At 45.7% G+C, this 26,268-nt stretch overlaps 1 protein-coding gene and 1 long non-coding RNA gene across 3 annotated transcripts in view; both read left to right on the forward strand.

Annotated features, from left to right (window-relative positions):
* LOC142107113 (leucine-rich glioma-inactivated protein 1-like) overlaps positions 1-20,854 on the forward strand; it is a 32,749-nt gene extending 11,895 nt beyond the window's left edge. For both annotated transcript variants that reach the window (XM_075190281.1, XM_075190280.1), the window contains 6 exons: positions 563-634; positions 2,075-2,146; positions 2,335-2,406; positions 3,564-3,742; positions 17,752-17,916; positions 19,234-20,854. In XM_075190281.1, coding sequence (XP_075046382.1) covers positions 563-634; positions 2,075-2,146; positions 2,335-2,406; positions 3,564-3,742; positions 17,752-17,916; positions 19,234-20,096 — 1,423 coding nt within the window. In that variant the 3' untranslated portion in view covers positions 20,097-20,854. The remainder of the gene's footprint in view (positions 1-562; positions 635-2,074; positions 2,147-2,334; positions 2,407-3,563; positions 3,743-17,751; positions 17,917-19,233) is intronic.
* Positions 1-26,268, forward strand: part of LOC142107118 (uncharacterized) — a 232,537-nt gene that overhangs the window by 5,015 nt on the left and 201,254 nt on the right. The gene's annotated exons all lie outside the window — the stretch shown is intronic.

Here is a 26,268-nt window from a genome sequence, read left to right on the forward strand (position 1 = left end):
ACTTGTCTAAAACACACGTACTGGCAGCACGGTGGCTCAGTGGTTAGCACTTCTGCCTCACAGCACTGGGGTCATGTGTTCGATTCCTGACTGTGGTCTTATCTGTGTGGCGTTTGTATGTTCTCCCCGTGTTTGGGTGGGTTGCATCCCACACTCCAAAAACATACTGAAGTTAGACTGTAAGCTCCAATGGAGCAGGGACTGATGTGAGTAAAGTCTCTGTACAGCGCTGTGGATTTAGTGGTGCTATATAAATAGATGATGATGATGATTAGTGAAATCTGCTTTATGATTTCGGCTTGTGCAATCGGACAGAGACATTTGCAGGATTGTAGGGGCAAAATGTAAAAATAGTCCAGCCAGCTATCGTTTTGACCCTCCCCCGTCCTTAATTCCAACATTACTGCTCATTTTTGTTTTAAATGGAAACTTCAATTTTCTTAATTTCAGGTGATATTATTAATGTTTTTTTTTTCATTACTCTTTGTTCACCTATACACCTATCTGCAGCTCATTTGCCTCTGAACTAGGTGTTCTGACACTTTATCTTCTCTCCTTGTAGCTTATTCACGTCTTGCTCCTTGAATGTGATTTCTGATGACGCCTTTCTGAAGCTGAAACACTTGGAGTACTTGTAAGTTGTACACTAAAAGGACCAACAGATACTCCAAACAGTGGATTGTATTTGTGTAATTGTGCTGCTTATTATATATATTGTTAATGTCTGCTTTAATGATCCTTAATTTAGGGTCACCAGCATAGGCAAACCGAGGGGGAAGGGGGGTTCCTAGTACCTGGAAACCCCCCTCCAAGCCTGGGGCACTGTATAATTGAGGTGGCTGGACCCTGCTCCCTCTTCACATGGCTGTGCTTGAAGAGGGAGAGCTGCGTGCACCTAACAGTAGTGCACGCAGCATTGCCCATGTATATTATGGGGATAGGAAGAGTTGGAGAGCAGCCAAGCACTGTCTAATATTATAGCCACGCCCCCATGCATGCTGGTCACGCCCACTGGCGGCGTGGTGTGGAAACCCCCCTCTACAAATCCTTCATTTGCCCCTGACCATGACCTGTACTCAAGGATAAGTTGTTCTATCCCTTTGCGTTGGAAGGTGGCCCAAGCTTTTTCCTCCCCAAAATTCAACTCCTCAACTTTCCTATAGTGGGGTAGCCCTCATATAGTGCGTCTATGTACAGAACCATGCAGTCCACAGGTGGAATCCTCTCAGTCTACATCGGTGGTACTCCCTGGGGTTCAATCCTCTCATCCTCCTAATCATGGTCATGATGTAGAGTGCTAGTGAGCAAAGCTTGTCCGAATCACCACTGGACGCAGAGACCAAGAGGTTGATTTATCAAACCTGCTAAAAAGTGAAAAGTGAAGGTACTGACCATATCTACCAATCAGATTCTTTCTGGCATTTATCTAGTGCATTCTTGAAAATGATAGCTACAATCTGATTGGTTGCTATGGGCAACACCTACCTCAGAGTGAGAATGCTCAGGATGGAATTATAGGTGTTGTCTGAGGTCAACATTGGTTATTTGCCTGCGGGAGCAATAAAAATCAAAAAGTAAAGTAGAAAAAAAAACCTACCCTCAGAAAAATCTATAAAGAGACTTTATAAAGACCTGCACACTGCTTAGACCCAGCGTATAATAAAGTACAGAATATATATCTGGTATCTCTCTCTCTCTCTTTGTGGGTTTATTTGTTGGGCTGAATTCTGTGCGTGAAAGTATCTAATTGGGGGAAAAAATATATTACTTTTCAACAGTCGCTTGTTGGCATTATACTGCTACAATGCCCATAAAAAAGATATTTATTCAACTATGTTACCAATACATTTTGCTTAAGTAGAGATTTTTTTTAAGTGATTACGATACAGCACAAAAATGTGACCAATGTTTGCGTGTATTTTAGATAACCTGATTCTTATGAGTGGAGTTTGCTCCTAAGTTAACCTTAACCAGACCCAGAGGAAGGGCCAAGTTTTTCGGTTACTCCCCTGTATCTGAAAGCGTAAAGAATATGAGAAAATATCATAAATGCGTATTTTTTACCTTTCATCAGGTTCATTGAAAACAACAACATCAAATCAATCTCTGGAAACGCGTTGCGTGGACTAAGGTCGCTGATTCACCTGTGAGTAGAGAGATATGGGTAATGTATTAAGGATAAGTATTATAAAGTGCAGTAGATTATGAAAGACAACTCATGCTTGATTATTCATGAAATGTTATATGACTTCTTCTTTCTGAGTCACCTGACAGCTGGATGATAATATAGATAATGCTTTGATTTATAATTTCAGCTTTTTGTCTCCCGTACAGGAGTTTGGCTAATAATCATCTGGAATCTCTCCCTAGTGGTTTGTTCCGGACACTGACAGCTGTCAAGCACATGTAAGAAAATAGTGAACTCCTGAATTGCTTTACAGATGCTCGGGGTAGAGTCAAAATGACGTTCCCACTATTGTGAATTATAGAGATTTTAAGAGCCACCAAGTAGATTTGTGAACATATAAAGCCAGCAGGCCACTGGCTAAGTGCTTTTATAGCGCTCATAGAAAAGGGAGAGCTGCGTGCACCTAACAGTAGTGAACGCAGCATTGCCCATGTATATGATGGGGATAGGAAGAGTTGGAGAGCAGCCAAGCACTGTCTAATATTATAGCCACGCCCCCATGCATGCTGGTCACGCCCACTGGTGGCATGGTGTGGAAACCCCCCTCTACAAATCCTGCGTTTGCCCCTGCCCTTGCAAGGGGATATCATGCAACATTGAAGGCAGTCATCACACTAAACTGTAATTAAAAATCTCTTAAGCATCATAGATCGTTGGAAAAAATTGGTTGGAAAACAAACAATTGCTGCTATGAGATTAATCCCTTAGCACTGCACGATTAATTATCACCTGTGTAAACTAGCCCTTAAAGTTGTTTCTAAAGTTAGAAATTTCAGCCAACCTGTATCAATTCAGTTTCAAAAGATAGTAGTCTGAGCTTTTACACTCCCTTCTCTATTTTTTATAACACAATTGGCAGACAGCCAGGACTACTGTTCGTCCTCTGACATTGTTGCAACTATGTTTTGCCTCAAAGAGGTCTTCTATGTTAACTTAAGCTTTAAATGACCCCTCTCCCCCATACTAGTGTTTAGGTGGGGTCCAAAATGCCGAATGCTCATCCAATCATGAGCCGGCTATCATTTCCACCCAAGGCGTTGGATCCTTCCTCTCCTCTAGAGGTCCTAAACATTTGATGATGTTCAACCACAAAGGTCCCCAATGAGTGTGAGTATCAGGACCAGCCCCAACTAAAGTACTAGTGTGGACAATGGGGTTAGTTTTGATCCATTGAAAAAATAAATATAGAATAATGGAAAATGCATTGGTTAGGACATTGAACATAACTTTTAGAGGGAATTTGGAAATATATGGAATTGTCTTTACCTATCTACACTTTTTTTTTTTTTTTTAATGACCGGTTCTGTAGGGTGTATAGAGAGGAACATCCTGTGCTAGACGTTGAGAGAAATTTAACGGTGACCTTTCTCCGCAGAGATCTAAGGGGAAATCCTTTACACTGTGACTGCCAGATCAAGTGGCTTGTCCAATGGATAAGCGGGACGGGCAAAACCGTGGCAGTGTGGCCCCCTTCTCCATGTGAGGAACCAGCCAAACTTAAAGGGAGGACCTTAAATGACCTTTCGGAGAGAGATTTCTACTGTATGACAAGCAGTGAGTAAAGAGCACGTGTGTCTTATAACTATAGTCTGTACAATTCTCCTTGCTGGAGTCCACACCATCTGTATGACTCCGTAAGAGGACTCCAACCCTATATTTTTGTATTTGTCTAACGTAAGTATTACGGGATGGCCGTATAACAATGTACTGGTTGCAAGACTTTACTTAGGTTCAATGATGGTGCTAGTGAGTCTACTTACAGTACAGTTGCCTTTCTAACTTCTCTTTCTCATAATCCCTTATCTTCTTCCTGAGGTCTGCTGTCAAATTGATTGACATGTGGTAACTCTCTCACGATAAAATATCTGAGTCCGTGGCCGAATGGCAAGGTGTATTGGTCGCATTATTGGGGGACGGTTATGACATCGTTGCAGTTTGGGATAGGGTCACAAATTTTGCAGAGATCAGGCAAAGAGGAAGCAGTTACAACAGTTTACTCATGACCTGCACAGAAGGATTTAATTAAACTAAGTTTGAAATATATAGTTCCCTCTATTTTTACAAATAATCTAGCTCAGGCTAGCTTCTATCTGTCCAGTCCACAGCTTCCTCTCTAACGTATTAAGTGATGCACACGTCTCTTGGATTGCAAGCTCATATGAGCAACGTTTTTTTCCATCTGAATGTCATTGTATATAATCTGTATATAACTAGTGTTGTATGAACCCCAGAAAGTCAGAATGTGGTAGTGAAATTCAACCAGAGCCGGGGTAATTAGCAAGAATGGATTTCCTGAAGTATCAACTTCGGTGGTCCCAGTATAATGAACAAGGGACCCGAAGACCCTTTCACATTATGCCAATAGCGTAAAAAAAAAAAAAACCCACAATTTTAAAATAAACTTTCATTGAATAAAAGACTCCCCAACAAATTCATTCACCACTTTTTTTATATATTTTAAAAAGTGTTGTTCTCTTCTGGTTGCGCCGTCGTCCAAACAGTAAAAATGTAAAAACAGAAAAAAACAACAACAAATAAACATGTAAAAGCCCCATAAAGAAATTAACCAAAGCTTGTGATTGGCTACTGGTGAAGACGACTCCTGGGGTTTTCAATCTGGATTTTGACCTCCCCATCCTATGGGTTTGGTAATAGCACCAATGCCTATCAGCAAGGGGTTGTTAGCCTTAGAGAGAGGGGGAACACTCTTTTTTGCATACTGACTATGTGATGATTTATCCATTTAATTTACCTTAACCAGTGTTGGTCCTGTTAGAAGGGACTGTCAGGGACTGTCAGGGTTTATGTTTGTAACAGGATTAATAGGAATATGTTGGTAATAGTTTATGTACTTGTCTTCTGCGTTCAATTGCTGCCCCCTACTGGGGCTCTGTGGAGTCTGTCAAATACCAAATGACAGTCACTGCTCATCAGAGTGTCATAGTTCTAGGAGCCCTGAAGTTGCAGTTACCAATAGAATATACTGTATATCTGACAATCAATGGACCCCAAAACAGATTCTGAGACCCCACGTGGGCTCCTGACCCTCAGGTAGCGCTCCTCTTGTCTAATGTTGTAAAAGTTTTACAGGAAGTGTCTGGTGATATAGGACAGCCAATGTCGCTGCTAAAGGGCCCGGATGTCTTAGGGGTCCCCCTTGCCCTTTAATATGCCATTGCTTGATGTGTTATCTAAGTCTATGTTCCCCACTGCAAATCCACCCTGTGTACCCAGCTCTATCTTCTCACCTCCTCATAATCTCTGCAGCTATGGGTTTCTATGTTTTTTTGGATCGAGGGACACGGGCGAACACATCCAGGCATCTTGGGGGTCTTTCTCAGTCATTGTCACTATTTGAACCCTGCCCTCAGTGCCATATTTCACCAAGATCTCCCACACACTGAAAGGTGCATTTGGCGTAGTACTGGCTGGGAGGGAGCGGGGATCTTAGAAGTGTTATGTTCTTGTCCTGCGACAAGCAGTATAGAAAATAACGGTTGGATGGTGAGATGAGGAGCTGGCGTGGCATGCTGTATCTTCCGGCTGTCCCGATTTAAGTGGGGCAGTCTCAATTCTGATGGACTGTCTCGCCATCCCGCCAGTCAGGAATTTTGTGTCAGCGGACAATTTTGCAATCTTGAAATCAGAAGAAGACCTCCCGTCAGGGGATGGCTGGCAAATTTCAGTCCGGGGGAGGGGGGGAGGGTGGGCAAGACTCCACTCACTAGCCTACTTTAAAGGACAAAAATGGAGGTGGCCCAGTGACCCAGCCCAAGGTAGCCCATTATGGGACCAGCCCGGGGGCAGATGCCCCCCTGTCCCCCAGCCCAGCCTGTCCCTGCCTCCCGTACTCCCACTATAAAACAGGGGCACTTGCTTTCCTGCCACATTAGAAAACCGCACCCAGTCCAGTGAACACCTAGGTGGATTCCTAGGATGCCAGGGTGTAGGGGGGGGGGGGGTCACCTAAAACACTGAATGAGTGACATCATCCTCACTCATTCACCCCACACTGAGTGCCGGCCATTGTAATGGAAAGCCAACTACTGGCAACTTCTCACCTGTGAAGCTTCCAGCTGCTGCCCCTCCATCTTTGTAGTGGGCTGAGGGGTGGCGCTGGGTTATGATGTCACAGCTCAGCACCACACTCCCAAAAATTGAATATGTCACCTGGCCCCATTCCACACAAAGAAATAGGCAGGTGGGAGGGAGTAGGTGCTGAAGGTGAGGGTGGGGGTCTCGCTGGCTCCACAGGGCACCCAATAATCACACTCTGCCCTCGAGATACATGCAGACTGGGAGGGCAGCTGTAACAAAGCAATACAAGAAAAGAGAGACTGAAGCAAATATAATATGATTAGCCTGTAGAGGGCGCTCTAGTGCAGGGAGTGTTATACTGTATCTGTCTATATATATCTGCAATTAATAGATGATGGAAGTAAACATTATACTTTATTCCCTGTGTCATTACTCAATTGATCAAAAGACATTTATTCTGTGAAACAATGTTGCCAACTGCACCACTTACCTCCAGGGGAATAAGAGTTAACTTTAAAGCCTGTGTAGATTCTTCTAGGAAATCTCTTAGGCCAGTGTCACCCAAGTTTTCTTCAGCTGTTGCACAAAATTCTGGATCTTTGAAGGGCTCCAGTGTGACAGAGAAACAGCATTTCCTGCCCAATATAATGTTGCCGTAACACCACTTGCTATAAATAATTACAAATTACTTTTAATTATTCCACTGAGCAATAGTTTTATTTGTAAATAGACACTGTCAATGTTCAAACAAACAGGATTAAAGACTTTCTGCTTGTTATTAAGAATGTGTCTACTGGATTAAAGCTGAATTGTTAATGTCCTCTTTCGAACATTGTTTCACTCCCTTGGGGAAAATATTTATTCCCTGTTTTACTTTCCAACAACAGAAAAATAAAACGTTTCATGGAGACTATTATGAATGTTTAGCGGGAAGATTATTGCTACAAACCAATCACTATAACAAAACTGTTTTGCTTTCTTTAAAGTATTATACAAAATAAATATATACTTAAAAAACATCTATTGTGAATTACAGCTTCTTCTTTCTGTACAGGTACAAATAGTCGTGTGTTTTAACGAGAGATGTCCTCAAACTGTAAGGAGTCTGCCAGCTTACAGCCAATGGCTCTAAAAGATCACATAATATTAGTGTCACATGATCTTCAGCCCACAGGACAGCGCGCACCAACAGATCGCTTAAATATCTAGAAATGTATTATTGGTGTTTGATTTTTCACAACACTGCAGGACAAGTACACTTAGAAAAATGTGCAATTTTTACCTGTACTGCCAAAGACAGGCAAATATGACAGTAAATTTAATGTTCTAATACAGGGTTGCCCAAACTCAGTCCTCAGGGCTCCCCAACCGTGCAGGTTTTCCGGATCACAGGTGACATAATTAGGACCACCTGTAGATCTGTTACATTGTGTCAGTCAGTAATGACTACACCTGTGCTCCAGCAAGGAGATATGGAAAACATGTACTGTTAGGGAGCCCTGAGGACTGCGTTTGGGAAACCCTGTTCTAATCAATAATTTAAAGCAGTGGTTCCCAAACTTTTGCAGTTTGCGGCACCCTTAGAGTCTCCATAATTTTTTCAAGGCACCCCTCCAAAATAACTACAGAGCAGTCCCGTTTCATAAGTAATTGGGTCAAAAAAACGTAATAAGTATTTAGTTCAGGACAGAAATACTTATTTAGTTGTATGCAAAGATACACATAAATCCAAGGGAAAATAATATTTTTATATATTTTTTTCAATTATATTTCTGTCAAAGAAAAATGTACAACTAACTCACACTGTGCCCTCCTTCATCTCCACATACTCTGTGCCCCCTTCATCCACACACTGTGCCCCTTCATCTCCACACACGCTCTGCGCCCTCCTTCATCTCCACACACTCAGTGCCCCTGCATTATCATCCACACACTCTGTGCCCCTGCATTATCATCCACACACTCTGTGCCCCTGCATTATCATCCACACACTCTCTGTGCCCCTGCATCATCATCCACACACTCTGTGCCCCTTCATCCTCATCCACACACTCTGTGCCCCTGCATCATCATCCAAACACTCTGTGCCCCTGCATCATCTTCCACACACTCTGTGCCCCTTCATCCTCATCCACACACTCTGTGCCCCTGCATCATCATCCACACACTCTGTGCCCCTGCATCATCTTCCACACACTCTGTGCCCCTTCATCCTCATCCACACACTCTGTGCCCCTGCATCATCATCCAAACACTCTGTGCCCCTGTATTATCATCCACACACTCTGTGCCCCTGCATCATCATCCACACACTCTCTGCCCCTGCATTATCATCCACACACTCTCTGCCCCTGCATCATCATCCACACACTCTGTGCCCCTGCATCATCATCCACACACTCTGTGTCCCTGCATTATCATCCACACACTCTCTGCCCCTGCATCATCATCCACACACTCTCTGCCCCTGCATTATCATCCACACACTCTGTGCCCCTGCATTATCATCCACACACTCTGTGCCCCTGCATCATCATCCACACACTCTCTGCCCCTGCATTATCATCCACACACTCTGTGCCCCTGCATTATCATCCACACACTCTGTGCCCCTGCATTATCATCCACACACTCTCTGCCCCTTCATCCTCATCCACACACTCTCTGCCCCTGCATCATCATCCACACACTCTCTGCCCCTGCATTATCATCCACACACTCTGTGCCCCTGCATTATCATCCACACACTCTGTGCCCCTGCATCATCATCCACACACTCTCTGCCCCTGCATTATCATCCACACACTCTGTGCCCCTGCATCATCATCCAAACACTCTGTGCCCCTGCATCATCATTCACACACTCTGTGCCCCTGTATTATCATCCACACACTCTGTGCCCCTGCATTATCATCCACACACTCTGTGCCCCTGCATCATCATCCACACACTCTCTGCCCCTGCATCATCATCCACACACTCTCTGCCCCTGCATCATCATCCACACACTCTGTGCCCCTGCATTATCATCCACACACTCTGTGCCCCTGCAGCATCATCCACACACTCTGTGCCCCTGCATCATCATCCACACACTCTGTGCCCCTGCATTATCATCCACACACTCTTTGCCCCTGCATCATCATCCACACACTCTGTGCCCCTGCATTATCTTCCACACACTCTGTGCCCCTGCATCATCATCCACACACTCTGTGCCCCTGCATCCTCGTCCACACACTCTGTGCCGCTGTATTATCATCCACACACTCTGTGTCCCTGCATCATCATCCACACACTCTGTGCCCCTGCATTATCTTCCACACACTCTCTGCCCCTGCATCATCATCCACACACTCTGTGCCCCTGCATTATCATCCACACACTCTGTGCCCCTGCATTATCTTCCACACACTCTCTGCCCCTGCATCATCATCCACACACTCTGTGCCGCTGTATTATCATCCACACACTCTGTGTCCCTGCATCATCATCCACACACTCTGTGCCCCTGCATTATCATCCACACACTCTGTGCCCCAGTATTATCATCCACACACTCTGTGCCCCAGTATTATCATCCACACACTCTGTGCCCCTGCATTATCATCCACACACTCTGTGCCCCTGCATTATCATCCACACACTCTGTGCCCCTGCATCATCATCCACACACTCTCTGCCCCTGCATTATCATCCACACACTCTCTGCCCCTGCATCATCCACACACTCTGTGCCCCTGCATTATCATCCACACACTCTGTGCCCCTGCATCATCATCCACACACTCTCTGCCCCTGCATTATCATCCACACACTCTGTGCCCCTGCATCATCCACACACTCTGTGCCCCTGCATTATCATCCACACACTCTTTGCCCCTGCATCATCATCCACACACTCTGTGCCCCTGCATTATCTTCCACACACTCTCTGCCCCTGCATCATCATCCACACACTCTGTGCCCCTGCATCCTCGTCCACACACTCTGTGCCGCTGTATTATCATCCACACACTCTGTGTCCCTGCATCATCATCCACACACTCTGTGTCCCTGCATCATCATCCACACACTCTGTGCCCCTGCATCATCATCCACACACTCTGTGTCCCTGCATCTTCATCCACACACTCTGTGCCCCTGCATTATTATCCACACTCTCTGTGCCCCTCTGCATCATCCACACTCTCTGTGCCCCCTCTGCATCATCTATATTTTCTGTGCCCCCTCTGCATCCACACTTTTTGTGCCCCCTCTGCATCCACACTCTCTGTGCCCCCTCTGCATCCACTCTCTGTGCCCCTGCATCATCATCCAAACACTCTCTGCCCCTGCATCATCATCCAACCACTCTGTGTCACTGCATCACTATCCACAAACTCTTTGCCCCTGCATCATCTTCCACACACTCTGTGCCCCTACATCCTCATCCACACACTCTGTGTGCCTGCATCAACATCCATACACTCTGTGCCCCTGCATCCTCATTCACACACTCTGTGCCCCTGCATTATCATCCACACTCTCTGTGCGCCTCTGCATCCTCCACACTCTCTGTGCCCATCTGCATCATCCACACTCTCTGTGCCCCTTTGCATCATCCACACTTTCTGTGCCCCCTCTGCATCCACACTTTCTGTGCCCATGCATCATCATCCACACACTCTGTGCCCCTGCATTATCATCCACACACTCTCTGCCCCTGCATTATCATCCACACAATCTCTGCCCCTGCATTATCATCCACACACTCTGTGCCCCAGCATTATCATCCACACACTCTCTGCCCCTGCATTATCATCCACACACTCTCTGCCCCTGAATTATCATCCACACACTCTTTACCCCTGAATTATCATCCACACACTCTTTGCCCCTGCATTATCATCCACACTCTCTGTGCCCCTGCATTATCATCCACACACTCTGTGCCCCTGCATCATCCACACTCTCTGTGCCCCTCTGCATCATCCACACTCTCTGTGCCCCCTCTGCATCATTTCCACACACTCTCTGCCCCTGCATTATCATCCACACACTCTCTGCCCCTGCATCATCATCCACACACTCTGTGCCCCTGCATCCTCGTCCACACACTCTGTGCCGCTGTATTATCATCCACACACTCTGTGTCCCTGCATCATCATCCACACACTCTGTGCCCCTGCATCATCATCCACACACTCTGTGTCCCTGCATCATCATCCACACACTCTGTGCCCCTGCATTATCATCCACACTCTCTGTGCCCCTCTGCATCATCCACACTCTCTGTGCCCCTCTGCATCATCCACACTCTCTGTGCCCCTTTGCATCATCCACACTTTCTGTGCCCCCTCTGCATCCACACTTTCTGTGCCCCCTCTGCATCCACACTCTCCTTGCCCCCTCTGCATCCACTCTCTGTGCCCCTGCATCATCATCCAAACACTCTCTGCCCCTGCATCATCATCCAAACACTCTGTGTCACTGCATCATCATCCACAAACTCTTTGCCCCTGCATCATCTTCCACACACTCTGTGCCCCTTCATCCTCATCCACACACTCTGTGCCCCTGCATCATCATCCAAACACTCTGTGCCCCTGCATCCTCATTCACACACTCTGTGCCCCTGTATTATCATCCACACACTCTCTGCCCCTGCATTATCATCCACACACTCTCTGCCCCTGCATTATCATCCACACACTCTGTGTCACTGCATCATCATCCACAAACTCTTTGCCCCTGCATCACCATCCACACACTCTGTGCCCCTGTATTATCATCCACACACTCTGTGCCCCTGCATTATCATCCACACACTCTGTGCCCCTATGCATCATCATTTACACACTCTCTGCCCCTGCATTATCATCCACACACTCTCTGCCCCTGCATTATCATCCACACACTCTCTGCCCCTGCATTATCATCCACACACTCTGTGCCCCTGCATCATCATCCACACACTCTCTGCCTCTGCATTATCATCCACACACTCTCTGCCCCTGCATTATCATCCACACACTCTGTGCCCATGCATCATCATCCACACACTCTGTGCCCCTGCATCATCATCCACACACTCTGTGCCCCTGCATCATCATCCACACACTCTGTGTCCCTGCATCATCATCCACACACTCTGTGCCCCTGCATCATCATCCACACACTGTCTGCCTCTGCATTATCATCCACACACTCTCTGCCCCTGCATTATCATCCACACACTCTGTGCCCCAGCATTATCATCCACACACTCTCTGCCCCTGCATTATCATCCACACACTCTATGCCCCTGCATTATCATCCACACACTCTCTGCCCCTGCATCATCATCCACACACTCTGTGCCGCTGTATTATCATCCACACACTCTGTGTCCCTGCATCATCATCCACACACTCTGTGCCCCTGCATCATCATCCACACACTCTGTGCCCCAGTATTATCATCCACACACTCAGTGCCCCTGCATTATCATCCACACACTCTGTGCCCCAGTATTATCATCCACACACTCTGTGCCCCAGTATTATCATCCACACACTCTGTGCCCCTGCATTATCATCCACACACTCTGTGCCCCTGCATTATCATCCACACACTCTCTGCCCCTGCATCATCATCCACACACTCTCTGCCCCTGCATTATCATCCACACACTCTGTGCCCCTGCATCATCCACACACTCTGTGCCCCTGCATTATCATCCACACACTCTTTGCCCCTGCATCATCATCCACACACTCTGTGCCCCTGCATTATCTTCCACACACTCTCTGCCCCTGCATCATCATCCACACACTCTGTGCCCCTGCATCCTCGTCCACACACTCTGTGCCGCTGTATTATCATCCACACACTCTGTGTCCCTGCATCATCATCCACACACTCTGTGTCCCTGCATCATCATCCACACACTCTGTGCCCCTGCATCATCATCCACACACTCTGTGTCCCTGCATCTTCATCCACACACTCTGTGCCCCTGCATTATTATCCACACTCTCTGTGCCCCTCTGCATCATCCACACTCTCTGTGCCCCCTCTGCATCATCTATATTTTCTGTGCCCCCTCTGCATCCACACTTTTTGTGCCCCCTCTGCATCCACACTCTCTGTGCCCCCTCTGCATCCACTCTCTGTGCCCCTGCATCATCATCCAAACACTCTCTGCCCCTGCATCATCATCCAACCACTCTGTGTCACTGCATCACTATCCACAAACTCTTTGCCCCTGCATCATCTTCCACACACTCTGTGCCCCTACATCCTCATCCACACACTCTGTGTGCCTGCATCAACATCCATACACTCTGTGCCCCTGCATCATCATCCACACACTCTGTGCCCCTGCATTATCATCCACACTCTCTGTGCGCCTCTGCATCCTCCACACTCTCTGTGCCCATCTGCATCATCCACACTCTCTGTGCCCCTTTGCATCATCCACACTTTCTGTGCCCCCTCTGCATCCACACTTTCTGTGCCCATGCATCATCATCCACACACTCTGTGCCCCTGCATTATCATCCACACACTCTCTGCCCCTGCATTATCATCCACACAATCTCTGCCCCTGCATTATCATCCACACACTCTGTGCCCCAGCATTATCATCCACACACTCTCTGCCCCTGCATTATCATCCACACACTCTCTGCCCCTGAATTATCATCCACACACTCTTTACCCCTGAATTATCATCCACACACTCTTTGCCCCTGCATTATCATCCACACTCTCTGTGCCCCTGCATTATCATCCACACACTCTGTGCCCCTGCATCATCCACACTCTCTGTGCCCCTGCATCATCCACACTCTCTGTGCCCCTCTGCATCATCCACACTCTCTGTGCCCCCTCTGCATCATTTCCACACACTCTCTGCCCCTGCATTATCATCCACACACTCTCTGCCCCTGCATCATCATCCACACACTCTGTGCCCCTGCATCCTCGTCCACACACTCTGTGCCGCTGTATTATCATCCACACACTCTGTGTCCCTGCATCATCATCCACACACTCTGTGCCCCTGCATCATCATCCACACACTCTGTGTCCCTGCATCATCATCCACACACTCTGTGCCCCTGCATTATCATCCACACTCTCTGTGCCCCTCTGCATCATCCACACTCTCTGTGCCCCTCTGCATCATCCACACTCTCTGTGCCCCTTTGCATCATCCACACTTTCTGTGCCCCCTCTGCATCCACACTTTCTGTGCCCCCTCTGCATCCACACTCTCCTTGCCCCCTCTGCATCCACTCTCTGTGCCCCTGCATCATCATCCAAACACTCTCTGCCCCTGCATCATCATCCAAACACTCTGTGTCACTGCATCATCATCCACAAACTCTTTGCCCCTGCATCATCTTCCACACACTCTGTGCCCCTTCATCCTCATCCACACACTCTGTGCCCCTGCATCATCATCCAAACACTCTGTGCCCCTGCATCCTCATTCACACACTCTGTGCCCCTGTATTATCATCCACACACTCTCTGCCCCTGCATTATCATCCACACACTCTCTGCCCCTGCATTATCATCCACACACTCTGTGTCACTGCATCATCATCCACAAACTCTTTGCCCCTGCATCACCATCCACACACTCTGTGCCCCTGTATTATCATCCACACACTCTGTGCCCCTGCATTATCATCCACACACTCTGTGCCCCTATGCATCATCATTTACACACTCTCTGCCCCTGCATTATCATCCACACACTCTCTGCCCCTGCATTATCATCCACACACTCTCTGCCCCTGCATTATCATCCACACACTCTGTGCCCCTGCATCATCATCCACACACTCTCTGCCTCTGCATTATCATCCACACACTCTCTGCCCCTGCATTATCATCCACACACTCTGTGCCCATGCATCATCATCCACACACTCTGTGCCCCTGCATCATCATCCACACACTCTGTGCCCCTGCATCATCATCCACACACTCTGTGTCCCTGCATCATCATCCACACACTCTGTGCCCCTGCATCATCATCCACACACTGTCTGCCTCTGCATTATCATCCACACACTCTCTGCCCCTGCATTATCATCCACACACTCTGTGCCCCAGCATTATCATCCACACACTCTCTGCCCCTGCATTATCATCCACACACTCTATGCCCCTGCATTATCATCCACACACTCTCTGCCCCTGCATTATCATCCACACACTCTCTGCCCCTGTATTATCATCCACACACTCTGTGCCCCTGCATCATCATCCACACACTCTGTGTCACTGCATCATCATCCACACACTCTGTGCCCCTGCATTATCATCCACACACTCTGTGCCCCTGCATTATCATCCACACACTCTCTGCCCCTGCATTATCATCCACACACTCTCTGCCCCTGCATTATCATCCACACACTCTGTGCCCATGCATCATCATCCACACACTCTGTGCCCCTGCATCATCATCCACACACTCTCTGCCTCTGCATTATCATCCACACACTCTGTGCCCCAGCATCATCATCCACACACTCTGTGCCCCTGCATCATCATCCACACACTCTGTGTCCCTGCATCATCATCCACACACTCTGTGACCCTGCATTATCATCCACACTCTCTGTGCCCCTCTGCATCATCCACACTCTCTGTGCCCCTCTGCATCATCCACACTCTCTGTGCCCCCTCTGCATTCAAACTCTCTGTACCCCCTCTCCATCCACTCTCTGTGCCCCTGCATCAACATCCTCACACTCTCTGCCCCTGCATCATCATCCAAACACTCTGTGTCACTGCATCATCATCCACAAACTCTTTGCCCCTGCATCATCTTCCACACACTCTGTGCCCCAACATCCTCATCCACACACTCTGTGCCCCTGCATCATCCTCCAAACACTCTGTGCCCCTGCATCCTCATTCACACACTCTGTGCCCCTGCATTATCATCCACACACTCTCTGCCCCTGCATTATCATCCACACACTCTCTGCCCCTGCATTATCATCCACACACTCTGTGCCCCTGCATTATCATCCACACACTCTGTGCCCCTGCTTCATCTTCCACACACTCTCTGCCCCTGCATTATCATCCACACACTCTGTGCCCCAGCATTATAATCCACACACTCTCTGCCCCTGCATTATTATCCACACACTCTCTGCCCCTGCATTATCATCCACACACTCTGTGCCCCTGCATCATCATCCACACACTCTGTGCCCCTGCATCATCATCCACACACTCTGTGCCCCTGCATCATCATCCACACACTCTGTACCCCTGCATCAGCATCCACACACTCTGTGCCCCTGCATCATCATCCACACACTGTCTGCCTCTGCATTATCATCCACACACTCTCTGCCCCTGCATCATCATCCACACACTCTGTGCCCCAGTATTATCATCCACACACTCTGTGCCCCTGCATTATCATCCACACACTCTGTGCCCCTGCATCATCATCCACACACTCTGTGTCACTGCATCATCATCCACACACTCTGTGCCCCTGCATCATTATCCACAGACTCTCTGCCCCCGCATTATCATCCACACACTCTGTGCCCCTTCATTATCATCCACACACTCTGTGCCCCTTCATTATCATCCACACACTCTCTGCCCCTGCATCATCATCCACACACTCTCTGCCCCTGCATTATCATCCACACACTCTCTGCCCCAGCATTATCATGCACACTCTCTGTGCCCCAGCATTATCATCCACACTCTCTGTGCCCCTGCATTATCATCCACACACTCTGTGCCCCTGCATTATCATCCACACATTCTGTGCCCCCTCTGCATCCACACCCTGTCCCCTCCTTCATTCTTTTGCCCCTCCATTGCTGTTTTCTATCACTATTCCCCTCCGTTTCTTTACTTACCATACCTGACCTTCTTTCTTATATTTCTTCTGTCTTTTCTTCTTTCTTCTCACCAATTCAGCAGAGTCTGGGACCCAGCATTTTCTCCCCAGCCGCTTGTCCTTGAATGTCGGGCGTGGTGACGTCTGACATTTAATGAGAAACGAGGAGGGAGGAGGATGCTGGTTCCCGGGCGCCGTCCGATTGGTAAGTTGTTTTTTTATTTTTCATCCCCTGGCTGTAGAACCCCTGTGACAGCGCCGCAGCACCCCTGGGAGCCGCTGCGCACACTTTGGGAGCCTAGGATTTAAAGCATAGCTCTCCAGTATTTTCAATGTGGCTAAAAAAAACCAGGATAACCATTAGAATGTATGAACTATGCATCATATAGCGTTGTGTCTGACCCCACTATCACCCTTTATTAGTGTGATAAGAGCTTGACATCATAAAGATATTGGGTATGCTCTCAGTCTGTGTGTTACTGCTTTCCCCTATTCACATCAGGATACAATCATTATAAAATACAGTTCTCACCTTAGTTTTTGAACACTCCCCACCCCCCCCATTGCCTGTTTTATTAAAGGCCATCAGGTACATAAAAGTGTCCTGTACATAGATGTGTGTCACAAGATGTTACTGGCGCCTAATTTGCATCTCTTTCCACAGACATTGTCCATCGATGGACCTTCAAACTTCCGTCCTTGTCCGTCAAGACCTTTGAATACCGTTCAGAACAGCACGTGGTGATCACTCATCCGTTTGAGGGGCGCTGCACGTTCATGGAGTGGGACCATGTGGCTTATGAATTTAGACACTACGACAGCATCAAAGGTGAGCCCAGGTCGTTTGTGCATCTGTTAAACCTTCATTCATGAAGCTCAAAGATGTCATCCAGCAGAGACTGTTTGGTGAGTAGATACAGCTAGACGGATGGGTCAAGCAAGCACAATAGGTGGCTATAACGTTTGACAAACCAGACCAAAATCATAAGGAACATTCATGCAAACTTGTGCAAAGGTGACGGGAAGTGTTGTCTACAGCGAACAACCAGAGTCTAATTAGCATTTTCCTAGTGCAGATTACAGAATGAAACAAGCCTGTGATTTGCGGCGAAGGACAACACATTAAAGCAAAAATGAATCATTGCTACAGGCAACACCACCTTTTTCCCTCGCACCAGATTTTCTTAGTTTTCCTCCAATATTTTTCAGTCCAGCAACTTTGTAACTGGTGTTATAGCTGCAATTTGTAAACATGAATCGGATTCCCAACTAGGCCCATCCCTAGGTATTGCTATATATTATTATTGTCAGAAAGCAACAAGGAAGATATTTCGATTATGGGTTTTGATTTATGTGGTCATCCACTAAACCACAAAATGCACCAGTAACTGATTCAGTATCCGTCTGTGACAGGTCTTCAGATTTAGTTCATGCTATTTAAAGTCTGCAACACAAAATAAACTGTCACACGTGTGAGTGACAAAGGGTTAATCAAAAACAACCACCTGGTCTGTCTAAAATTATTAAATCCTTTCCTATCTATGCCACACACTAGCTTTGCCGTACCAACTATGCCACCAGCAAGTTTTATTGTCAAGAGCTGACACTCATATTTAGGAATCCTTAGGTTCTCCCTTAAAACTAATCTATCACAATTTACTTTAATCAGAGTTAACATAAACCACAATGTTCTCCGCTGTTTCAACTATGTAGCTCTTTGATCAAATTGTCGCATGAAATCGTAAGAACACACGGACTAGAACTTATTAAGTGTAATTTAATATGGAAAGTACATCTGCAATGCTTAAGATAAAACAATTAATCAAATGACGTACAAAGGTATAATGCATTGGTTTCTTGTAAAATAAAAGGATAAAACACAGAATTGGTAACTGATGAATGATCAAGTTTCTGTTGCTGGGAAAAGCAGAAATGGGACATAGTACTGTTACTATAATTATGCAGTTGGTACTATGGTGCTATATATAATTAACATCTCTTTCAATGTTTGAATTGGAATCTGGTTTATTGTTCATAGTACGTTGAACAGCAATGTTAATTCGTAGATGCTAATTCCATACAGTGTAGGGAAATACTGTAGACTAGACCATGGTTTTCATGACATCTTCATGTTTCATATACGTAGGTATATCTGTTGTCTCTTGCTTGCCTTTGGTTATCGGACAGCAGCTGTTCGTTGTGGTTGCCCAACTGTTCGGTGGCTCCTCTGTTTATCGCCGGGACCCATCACCAGGAAGCGCTTCCTCCTTCCACCTCTTTCAACACTTCCCTGATATTCGTAAGCCCAATGACATTGAGAGCTTCACTTCGGCAGAAGGTGAGCACTATTTCATCATTGCAGACAGCGCTAAGTCCGGAGCCAGCACCTTGTACCGATGGGACGGTCGTGGTTTCTATCCTCAACAGCAGCTGCCTCGTTGGCACCGTGATACTGATGCTGAAACTCTCCTCCTCTCGGGTTCTCCTCACCTCATCATGAGCAGCGGTTCGCAGAGGCCACTTGTCTATCGATTTGAAAACAAGCATTTGCAACGCCTGACGGATATCCCAGAAGCTTGGGATGTTTACGCCGTGAAGCACTTCACCGATGCAGAGGACGGAGTGTTTGCCTGCTTGGCTCGTTACATGGGAGACTCATCTCTAGTACGTTGGGATGGTTCCATGTTTCGGCAACTCCAGCAGCTTCCATCGAGAGGTTCCCACGTCTTCCAACCTCTGTTCCTTGGCCAGAGGTGGCATGCCCTCCTGGGGAATGATTATGGCTACACATGGGTTTACCAGCTAGAAAAATGGAAACACTGGGAGGTTGATGAATCAAACGATAAGGATGGACCTCCGGGGCCTTTGGTGCCATTGCAGGAACTGAAAGTGCTCGAAGCTCGTGCTTTCACCACTGTCCAGGTGCGGGGTCGGCAGTTTGTTTTTGTGGCAAGTTTTGGAGGGGATACGGTGGTGTATGAATATGTGGAGAAAGAAAGCCCTGTGTGAAGCAATTAAAGGATTCATAAACACAGTGGAAACTGGACACCTCACGTTTGAGACCAAAGCCTTGTTAAAGGGCCTGAAAAATGGGACAATCCCATTACACAGAAAGAACAAAACCCAAGGATTTTATAGCAGTTTCTTTTTTGTTTTTAAAGGAATATATCAACATATTGTAAAAAATAAACAGAAAAAACTCCAGGGGTTATATTTATCAAACCTTTTTAAAAAGCAAAAGTGGAGGTGTTGCCCACAGCAGCCAATCATATTATAGCCAACATTTTCTAGCACGTACTAGGTAAAAGAGAGCTAAAATCTGATTGGTCAACAACTCCACTTTTAATTTTTAGAAAGTTTGAAGCATCTACTCAAAGATGTTTAAAGGGAAAAGTAAACATGTTACCAGTAGGTGTTGCTAAAGTTGTAAAAATTTGTATACAAGAAATAAAAAATTCAAATAGCATCAGATAGGCCTATTTCTAAACAAGGGACTGGAGTTTCGTTTACACCCCATCTATGATAATCCATCGGTGATTTAACTGGGAGTGTTTGCAGCCAGCAGCACACAGTCAATTCTGATTGTCCAGATTGCAAAATTAATTGTTTAATTAAGCAAAGAAAAAAAATTACTGAATGACAAATTTTGAATGTATATTAATGGTGAAAATAAGTGTGAATTCCAATACTTTTACACTGATATGTGATAACAGTGATACATTTCTTATAATCACAATTAAAAATAAATACGCTGCTTTTAACATGTTCATCGCTGGATTTGGGTTCCCCGCTGTTGTGGTTTTATAGGGACACTATCATTGGTGGAACAAGGCCCAGATTATGGTCACATGAGTCTGGGACTGAAAATTATAAGGGGCTTATTGTGAGAAGGACTGTCGCACCGGAGGTGTGGCCAGTGATGTGTGGGTGTGGCCAATGATTTGTGGGTGTGGCCAACATCAATGAGGGCATAGCTTGCACTTCCCTCCAACCACCTACATCTCCCTCCCATCCTCCCTTATATAAAGAGAGCACCACTAACTGGGTCACACATCATGTATGTAACGTGAAGAGTGGAAATACGTCCCAGCTGTCCCTCATGCCGGGACAAGCTCCTGGCTGATCAGGATAGTCCCCTAAACTCAGGGCTATCCTGATGGAATCGGGACAGGTGAGAGGTAAAGGTATGTTATCGTATTGACCAATGAAGACAGAAATACAAACAATGGTTGAATATTTTTATTTATAAAGGGCTTTAACAGAAACATACATTAAAAATGCTAATTTTCAGGTTTTTAACACTGAACACAGTATAGGGGGCTGAAAACTTAAGGAAAATAAATAAAAAAATAAACCTTGAATCTATGTATAAATATATATAAATATACTGTTTATTGTATGTATCTATATTGATCCTTATACATATACATTCACTGTCCACTTTATTAGATATACCTGAACACCTGCTAGTTAATGCAAATATCTAATCAGCCAATCATGTGGCAGAAGCTCAATGCATAAAAGCATGCAGACATCAGGGGCTGGCTGGGCTGGGGGGCAGGGGGGCATCTGTTCCCAGGACAGGTCCCATAGTGGGCTACCTTGGTCTGGGTCACTGGGCCACCTGCATTATTTTTTCTTTAAAATGTTCCTAACAGGCTGCTGAGTCCAGTCTTGTCCCCCGGGCTAAAATTCACCAGCCCTCCCCTGGCAGGCATGGTTAAAAATTACAATTGTAGTTCAGACCAAACACCAGAATAGAGAAGAGATGTGATCTAAGTGACATTTACTGTGGAATGATTGTTGGTGGCATACGAGTCGTTTCAGTTCCTCAGAAACTGCTGACAGGAAGGTGACAGTAACTCAAATACCATGGTTGTTATGCAGAAGAGCATCTCTGAATGCACAGCACATCATACCGTGAAGTGGATGTACTACACCAGCAAAGACCACACAACACCCTTGTGGCCATAACACAATACATAGCACCCTTGTGACCGCCACACAATACATAGCACTATTTTGACCGCTACATAATACATAGCAGCCTTGTGACCGCCACACAATACAGAGGGCAGCCATGAGTCTGCCAACCAATACAGAGAGCAAAATATGATTTCTATTGATAGAAACAACCTGTGCAGTTAATTTGTGAGAACGTGATTATCAGCTGTTGGTCATTTTCATACCTTCTAACACCTCAAATGGTTAAGTGTTCATAAATCTGAGCAGACTTCAAATTGCAAAGGGGCATAGTCAATTAAGTGCGGATTGGCTCCAAAATGGACCTGAAGACACTCCGCGTTACTGCTTTATCGCGGATTTCCCTTCACCCCCCCCATAGGGTTAAAGGGGAAATCCTTGATGTTGCTGTACTGTATTAAGATAAAAAAGCGCAGCCACGCATAGCCATGATGTTCGTGCCTAATTGAATATGCTCCAAATAGTCAAACACAGTTACCTGTCAGTGGCACCAAGGTATAATCTCCATTGAAATAATTGGTAATTTTGTTGTAAGAAAAGGAACAGATCCCTATACTAATACACACGGGCCATTCACACATGCATGTTATATTTTCACATATCCCTTGTTGAGCCTGGTTCACATATCCCCTGTTGTCACATATTCCTTGTTAAAAATAAATTGCTCCTACCTGTTGTGTTGAGAGCCACTGACCTCCATCTGAGACTGGGTGGAAGTTGATAGAGCAGAGATGTAAAAGTCCTAGTTTATGTTCCCCCAGACAGCATTTGGTTAGTACCTTGCCTGTTGCTCCAGGCTCGTTGATGACATAGAGCATAATCTCCAGCCAAATCCAGCAAGCAAGGTGGCTCCTTAGACGTGTGTACAGGTTCTCTGTTTGCAGTTAAGGGTGGAGTCTCTGGTTTGAGCCCCAAGGCAGACTTCTTTTAACTACCTCACATGATGCACCAAGATGAATTATGATACTGAGTAAAGCCACATCCATAAGCTTAAGCTGGCTCAGAGGACTAGTGACCTGCTTCTCTGATTGTAAAGGTGGGTGATGTCTTAGATCAAATCCACAAACAGCTGTAGTTTTGTACCTTGGATTTTACACCTGGCTTGTTGAAGACATTGATAAAAGTCTCTGCACTAACATAATAGTCAAGCATGTCTGGTGGACCAATAGCTTGGTTCTCTACTAACAATAGTGGAAGAGTTCTTGGTTTGAGTCCTAAGGCAGGTTTCATATTTTAGGCATTTGAATGTTGCACCAGGCTGGTTGATATTATTGAGAAAAATATCAAGAAACACTACCGGCAAAAAATAGCTTAGTTGTCTAGAAGCCCAGTACTCACCTAGCTATGATGGAGATGTCTAAAAGCCAGATACTTATTTGGCTGTGATGGTGGAGGTTGTCACTTGAATCCCTAGGTGTGCTCTCTCTTACTACCATGAATGTTGCACCAGGCTGGTGTGTAACATTGATAAAACTACATGAATTGCCCAACAAGTCACCTCCATTGATAGTAGAGTCCTAGGTTTGAATTTGCAGATAGGCATCATTTTAGTACTTAAGAAAGTCTAACTTCATAAAGATACTGTGCTGGTTCACTGGACTAGTACCCATGTTCTCTACTAGCAGAGATGTTAACATCCTGGTTTATGTTCCTCTAGACAGCATTCTGTTAGTACCTTGGATGTTGCTCCAGGTTTGTTGATGACATTGAGCATATTCTCCCCACAACTCTAGCAAGCAAGGTGGCTCCAGAGACTTGTCTCCAGGTTTTCTGTTCATATATGATGGTGTAGACTCTGGTTTGAGCCCCAAGAGAGGGTTATTTTAACTACCTCGCCTGATGCAACAGGATGAATTATGATACTGAGGGAACAGATTTATATAAGCTTAAGCTGGCTCAGAGGACTAGTGACCTGGTTCTCTAATTATAGAGATGTTTGAGGTCTTAGTTCAAAGCCACAAACAGTTGTAGCTTTTTGTACCTTGGATTTTACACCTGGCTTGTTGAAGACATTGGGAAGATATCGCAACACTTGCTTACAGCATATGTTGGCTCAGATGATTAATAGCCAGGTGTTGAGATGGCTGAGGTCCTGGTTCAAATCTCCCTTTGTACATTAGTCATTGTACCTTGCTGGCTCATGTCATTGTAAAGCTTCTTCCTATGTACCTGAAGGATGGTCAGTCTGTATTCACATTGTGGGCATAAGGCAAGCAGTAAAGTGCTCAACCAACAGAGAGATCCTTTGTAAAAGAGTAGAACAGAAGAAAGAAATGTACTTTTGAAAAGTTGGCTGTTAGTTTCTTCAGGAACCCCCTACAGCCAGGTTTTTAAATAATGCTAGACAAGTATATTAATACATCATCACTTCAAGGCAAGAACCCACTGAGCAGGAATGATGACAGAGAAACCACCAAACCTGTCTGGGGATTCAAACCAGGACCTCCAACATCACAGTCAGCAATCTGGCTACTAGTCAACTGAGCCACCAAGCCAGTACATGATGTGAGCAGCAGTGTGTCTTTATCAATGACATCAAGGGGCCTGGAGCAAAATCAAAAGAATTGTAAATGTTACCAGGCTGGGGATATGAACCTGGGAACCCATATAAACTATAAACCAATCTCCTGCTGACTGAGCCACCAAGCTGGATGATATTTAGAAACTTTTCTCATGGACTTCATCAAGTCTGTTGCAACATTCAATTTACTAAAATGAAGCCAGACAGGGGATTCAAACCAAAGACTCCTGTGTCACAGGAAGTAAAGAACCTGGCAACTAACCTGCTGAGCCACTTTTGCTCTTTGTGAAAGTTTGGAGACTTTTCTCACTGTCTTCAATAAGTAACTTTGTATCAGGAATTGGCCATGTTTCTAAACTGAAAGTCCCAGCAAACGCAAAAACACTCTCAAAGAGTGATAATGGCTCAGCAGGTTAGTCGCCAGGTTCTTTACTTCCTGTGACACAGGAGTCTTTGGTTTGAATCCCCTGTCTGGCTTCATTTTAGTAAATTGAATGTTGCAACAGACTTGATGAAGTCCATGAGAAAAGTTTCTAAATATCATCCAGCTTGGTGGCTCAGTCAGCAGGAGATTGGTTTATAGTTTATATGGGTTCCCAGGTTCATATCCCCAGCCTGGTAACATTTACAATTCTTTTGATTTTGCTCCAGGCCCCTTGATGTCATTGATAAAGACACACTGCTGCTCACATCATGTACTGGCTTGGTGGCTCAGTTGACTAGTAGCCAGATTGCTGACTGTGATGTTGGAGGTCCTGGTTTGAATCCCCAGACAGGTTTGGTGGTTTCTCTGTCATCATTCCTGCTCAGTGGGTTCTTGCCTTGAAGTGATGATGTATTAATATACTTGTCTAGCATTATTTAAAAACCTGGCTGTAGGGGGTTTCTGAAGAAACTAACAGCCAACTTTTCAAAAGTACATTTCTTTCTTCTGTTCTACTCTTTTACTCTTTTACAAAGGATCTCTCTGTTGGTGGAGCACTTTACTGCTTGCCACTAACTTATGCCCGCAATGTGAATACAGACAGACCATCCTTCAGGTACATAGGAAGAAGCTTCTCAATGACATGAGCCAGCAAGGTACAATGGGGGGATGTACAATGGGGGGATTTACAATGGGGGGATTTGAACCAGGATCTCAATCACCTATTGACAGGAGAGCACCTGGGTACTAATCATCTGCACCACCAAGCCAGTACATGATGTGAGCAGCAGTGTGTCTTTATCAATGTCATCATGGGACCTGGAGCAAAATCAAATGATCTGTAAATGTTACCTGACTGGGGGTTTGAACAAGAGAACACATATATGCTGCAAACAGAGCTCCTCTCAACTGAGCCACCAAGGTAATACACATGTGTTAGATATGGAGAGACTTTTCTCATGGACTTCATCAAACCTATTGCAACATTGTATTTGCTAAAAAGGAAACCACCTGGAATTCTGACTGACTGTCCATGGGCATCTCACTACTAATCATCTGAGCTAACGTACACTTTTCTCAAAGTCTTCAAGCAGCCTGCTGCAACATTCAATTTACTAAACTGAAAGCAGACAGGGGGCTCAAACCAGAGGCTCCTCTATCACTGATTATAAAGTACCTGGTTAACAGCCTGATGAGCCATTTGTACTGTTAAATACATTGCGAGACCCCTTTTTTTTCTCAATGCCTTCAAT

Source organism: Mixophyes fleayi, chromosome 11 (assembly GCF_038048845.1).
Source record: "Mixophyes fleayi isolate aMixFle1 chromosome 11, aMixFle1.hap1, whole genome shotgun sequence".
NCBI classification, from domain to species: Eukaryota; Metazoa; Chordata; class Amphibia; order Anura; family Limnodynastidae; genus Mixophyes; species Mixophyes fleayi.